This window comes from Moschus berezovskii, chromosome 3 (assembly GCF_049115385.1).
Source record: "Moschus berezovskii isolate FMDL1 chromosome 3, NW_MosBer_1.0, whole genome shotgun sequence".
NCBI lineage: Eukaryota > Metazoa > Chordata > Mammalia > Artiodactyla > Moschidae > Moschus > Moschus berezovskii.
Window position 1 is genome coordinate 115413223 of NC_142462.1, and position 5141 is coordinate 115418363.

Here is a 5141-nt window from a genome sequence, read left to right on the forward strand (position 1 = left end):
GAGAATAAAAGAAATAGGTTGGTGAAACCTTGGAAAATATAAGATCTATGATTTTTTTTAGGATCTGTGATTTTTAAAACACTCTCCAGCAGTAGCAAAGTGATGGGACTAAGAACAGCAGGGAGTTCATCTCAGCTTTGCTATGACTAGGCCAGTAACTCTGGGGAGTCAGTCTTAACATTCTACATCTTAGTGTCATTATCTCTGTAAAAATGTGATGGTAACATTGACCCATACCCTTATTCATCTTAATAGCCTCAACATCCACACAGAATTTGGCTTATGGTAGATGAATATCAATTTATTCTGAGGGGACTGAACGAATGACTCAATCACCTTTCAAATTCCATCTTCACGTAATAGTTCAACTCTGTGTCCACCATCTTCTCAACAGCCAGACTGAAGAGAAAGTATGTAAAAGTCAACTAATTTCACTTGAACAAATTTGGTTTTATAAACGGTTTTATTTAAGTAGCGCTTTCAGGATGGGAGGAAGGTGAAGCTGGCTAACAGGGAGGGTCATGAAGAGAGGAAGCTGTTTAGTTGGAAGCGATGGTCTGCTGAATCCAGCTCACGTAGTTGCAGACCTTGGTGTAGACACCAGGCTTGTTTCTCTGAGCGCAGCCATAACCCCAGGAGACAATGCCCTGGAGCTTTCCATTGCAGACCACAGGGCCGCCGGAGTCACCCTGGGCGAGAAGGAAGAGCCAGTTAGGACTCACAGCTCTGCCCAAAGTGGAGAAAGCCTCAAGGTGTACTTCCTTTCCCTGGGGACCACATTTCCAAGTGCTGATCCTCCATGAAGCCCACCTCTTTCGCTGGGAAATCAACCCTCATTCTCCACACTGTACCCCTATTCTTCTCCTCCCTCCTTCTCTCTCTCCTTTTTCCTTAACTGCAGGTCTGTGAGGCCAAGAAGAGATGAAGAATGGGAAGTTTGATGCTGCCCATCCAGCCAGGCTCCTTTCAAAGTTCCCTGCTCCTACATCTCTTCTCAGAAGGGCACCAGGATATACACATGGCACACGATCTGTGTATCTTTTCCCCTGAACCTTAACCATTAATACGGCAAAAAGTAAACTTGTTATTTATCCCTAGTTGATTCTGAGCCCTCATGATCAGTCCCAGAGACAGCTTTACAACGTTCTGAGTTTCAGGAACTGGGAAGTGCGGTGAGATCCGTGAGGCTGAGCTGAAGGACAAGGAGTGCAAAGCAGCTCACCTGGCAGGAGTCCTTTCCGCCCTCCAGGTAGCCCGCACAGAACATGTTGCTGGTGATCTGGCCTGGGTAGGCACTTTTGCAAGAGCTGTCAGATAGGATGGGAGCCTTCAGACACTGCAGGACATCAGGGTAGCTGGCTGTTGGGGACAAGATTGAAAAGAGAAGAGGATTACCCACACAATCTGGGAAATGTCTTTCTCAGTACCTCTCCCCATCTTCCCAATATTCCCATTCCTTCCCTCCAATTGCTAGTAACTTCTGTTTTGGAAGAACAACCATTATCTGGAGGGTCTTCCAAATGGTTTCAGTCAGCAAATTGTTCTCTCCCTAATACTAGTATCAGTGACCACATATCTTCAACCTGGAGACTTTATTTCTGAAGCAGGGCTGTACTTTGAGCAGTTCCAGCCTCAGCCTCTGTTCTATGTACCTCTCCATTCTTCATTCCTCTGCAAATCACTGTTCATATTTTAGGGGCATACCTGGCAACTTTAGCACAGTCCTTTCTGTGTTGTCAAGCAGAGGGAGCCTACACATTTCAGTTATGTATCCTAAGATTCCACAGAACCCCACTCTCCTCTGGGAACGCTGCCTTGAGTGACAGCCAGGGCTACCTGTCCCTGAACAAGGTTTTCACCTCTCGGATTCTCAGACCTGGTGGCCGCGTTCCCCGTGAGACTTACTGCCACTGCTTTTGGTGTTGCCCCAGCCGGAGATGAGACACTGGGTGCCAGCAGAGGCACAGGATGTTGGCAGGGAGACAGAGGCTACTCGGCTGTTGAGACTGGCAGCTGATCTCAGTTTAATCAGCATGATATCGTTGTTTAAGGTGTTTGAGTTGTAGCTGGGATGGACGATGCTCTTGGACGCGCTGATGAATTGCTCATTGCCCTCAACGACATTAATGTTGTCTTCTCCCAGACGCACTTGGATTCCACTGGATCAGAAGATGACAGGTTCTCTAAGTCTCCAGTGTGAGGGCCTCCCCCTCCCAGTGCAGCCCAGTCTTGAGCATAAGCACAGAGGGAAGGCGCTTCCAGTGTGCGCACACACACCCACACACACACCCACACCCACACACACACACACACACACACACACTCATCTCCTGCGTCCCCTGCGTTGTTAGGGTGATTCTTTGCCACTGAGCCACCTGGGAAAGAGCTGTGTTAGATACTCTGGGTATGTTTAACCACTCACTGGTTTTCTTCCTGTGTCTTTACTGCCTTCGTTTGGAGGCCTCGATGCATACAATGTCTGGTGGGGGCATATAATGAGGTCTTGGAATCTGAATGCTCCCCCTCAAGCATGGCTCTGTAGTTCACCCTGATTGTCTTTGGCATGGTTGAGGATGCCCTGACCTCAGAGAACAGGGCTGTGAGTAGCGGTTACTTACGACTTGTAGCAGTGAGCTGCAGACACCACCCACTGGCTATTGATGAGGGAGCCCCCGCAGAAGTGGTAGCCAGAGTTCAGGGACACCTGGTAGGGGACAGTATTTGCCCCACAGGTGTAGCCGCCGACGATCTTGTCATCATCGTCCACGGGGAAAGCAACTGACAGAGAAAAGTTGGAAACTATCTGAAGAACTGACCCATTGTGGAATTTCTACTCAGCAGCAAGGTTTTGCAGATGAACCAGGAAAAGATAAGTCATGTTCTCTTATGATGCATAACCAGGAAACTGTGATTTAAGTGTAATTGTTTTCATAATCTTATTCTATCACATATGCTTCTTACACTATTATAAGTATCTAACTTTTAGGTTTTAATGCTTTAAATTTGATCAATATAATGATTTTTACATTTGTAACATACGTATACACACAAATAAGAGATTCCTTACATAATAAGTGTCTTGAAGCCCACTACTTGAGGTTACAAAGAATACTTTTTACACAAAACCCTGATGAGCAGACATTTAACTATGTGTTCAATAAAACTTTGGGGTCACCATCATTATGCTTATTTGTAGAGTTCAATATAGGATAAATACCACATGAAGTAACAGAAAGGAAACTTTTAAATGCCATCCGAGAATGTTTCGACCAGAAAGTAATGGAGAGCTTTATTCTTTTGTTCCCCAAGTGTCTTCTTGGATCTTGCCTAGAGGTTCATCAAATGATTTCATAGAACATTATACGGTGTGTCTCTCCAATGTTTCCCCTCATCCCAATTGTCTATCTAACCATTTAAATTTATTCAATATTGTAAAGTGACTACTGAGTTGTTATGTTTTCTAAGGACTCCAATATCAGAGATTGTTACATGTACCGTATTATTTATGTATTTTAAAGTAATTTTAGGAAAGATATTTCCTGGTATTTAGATAGGTGAAATGAATTTACAATTTGGGAAAATAACGTAGTAAGTATGAATTGTGTAAAAATTAGTAGTATAAAAATAGAAATAGTAATTTTCTATTTCTTTTCATGATTGCATGACATGTCATATATCAAAGGGATATCATTAGCAAAGATGTGGTAAAATCCAGACCAAAGCTTTTATTCCTGAGAAATAGAGTGTCTTTTCCTGTTGAGATCCTACTTAAGGTGCTCTTTAGTATAGAAGAGATGTAATGCTCACAAGACTAGTCCCAATTATTAAATGCAGATCCTTAGAAAGGATAAAACATTTCCTTAACATTGACAATCATTTCTTTTTCACTATTGCTTCATAGATAGTACCTTGATGTTCAAGGCAAATTCTTCCTCTTAATGTTTTCTGCATTGATCACCCCTGCTAACCGTAATCTCTAACAAATGAGATTTAGTTATTTACAGACATATGTACTATACACTGTTATTACAACATCTTAAGCCTCTTGAGTAGAGATTATATTCAACATTCATTGCTGTCTTCCAGAGTAGAAAGCACAACCTTAAATATATCATAGAACCTACTATCAAAACTCACCAGCAGCTCCCAGGAGAGCCAGAAAGATGAAGGTCTTCATGGTTGCTCACCGGTTCTGGACTAGGGACTAGGTTGCAGGGTTTCCATCCACAGCTATTTATATGTCCAGGTTTGTCACTGACATCCATGGCCACCAATGCCAGAAATGTGATTTCCCGGGAAAATCACAAATCCAAATTTAGAATTCCATGCCACACTGAAGATAAGTCAGCAACCAATTTAAACATCTGCCCGTGTCCACTTTGCCAGAAGGTTATGGGAAGGAAAGAAATGAGCCCACATGGTGAGACGGTTCCTCAAAATAGAAAGTAAGTTACAGTGAGGTCACAGAACAGGGCTACAGGTGGCCTGATTCCCAGACAAAAAATTTAGGTCCTTGATTGTCTCAAGTGTGAACATTTATCCTGAGGACTATCCTAAAATCTATACCCTTGAAGTTTAACTACTATTGCTGACTTCATAATATACAATTTGTCTTGTAATAGCTCTGGTCTTCTATATCCATGTCAATATTTCATTATTAATAGGAACACTTGTTCCAATGAGAAGAATAAAATCATTCAGATTTGAAATCAAAATAGATCAAAACAGCTAGGAGAAAAGTACAAAAAGTACAAAGTGAAGTTGCTCAGTCATGTCCAACTCTTTGCTTAGCCTACCAGGCTCCTCCATCCATGGAATTTTCCAGGCAAGTGTATTGGAGTTGGTTGCCATTTCCTTCTCCAGGGGATCTTCCCAACCCAGGGATTGAACCCGGGTCTCCCACATTGCAGGCAGACACTTTAGTGTCTGAGCTACCAGGGAAGCCAGCTAGGAGAAAGAATTAGCACAATTAATATTTATCTGGAATTGCTATTTAACAGGAATATTTTAAATACTTAACCTATGTTATTTAATAATGCTCATGACAACACTTTAAGATACCCATTATTTTTCCTTCTTAATCAATGGGAAAACACATATACAAAAGTATGAAGGACTTCGCCAAAATCACAAAGCAAGAA

The 5141-nt window shown here is 42.5% G+C and overlaps 1 protein-coding gene across 2 annotated transcripts; it reads right to left on the reverse strand.

The window, feature by feature from the left end:
* Positions 1-539: 539 nt before the first annotated feature.
* On the reverse strand, positions 540-4527 carry LOC129552133 (serine protease 1). 2 transcript variants are annotated; one of them, XM_055420298.2, is made up of 5 exons: positions 4138-4527; positions 2619-2778; positions 1906-2159; positions 1223-1359; positions 540-689 (listed from the first exon to the last, which is right to left on the reverse strand). In XM_055420298.2, exons 1-5 carry the CDS (start codon positions 4175-4177, stop codon positions 540-542), a joined length of 741 nt encoding a protein of 246 aa, XP_055276273.2. In that variant the 5' UTR covers positions 4178-4527. The 2 variants fall into 2 exon arrangements, with proteins under 2 accessions (XP_055276273.2, XP_088688857.1); XM_088832731.1 differs by having other exon boundaries at positions 1223-1355; positions 1902-2159.
* Between the last annotated feature and the right edge of the window lie 614 nt (positions 4528-5141).

Coding starts and splice junctions, on each gene's coding strand:
- LOC129552133 (XM_055420298.2), bottom strand. CDS start 4,177: ATGAAGACCTTCATCTTTCTGGCTCTCCTGGGAGCTGCTG. Junction 2,160..2,618: donor GCAGCTCACTGCTACAAGTC/GTAAGTAACCGC, acceptor CTTCTGATCCAG/TGGAATCCAAGTGCGTCTGG. Junction 690..1,222: donor GCGGAAAGGACTCCTGCCAG/GTGAGCTGCTTT, acceptor CTTCTCGCCCAG/GGTGACTCCGGCGGCCCTGT.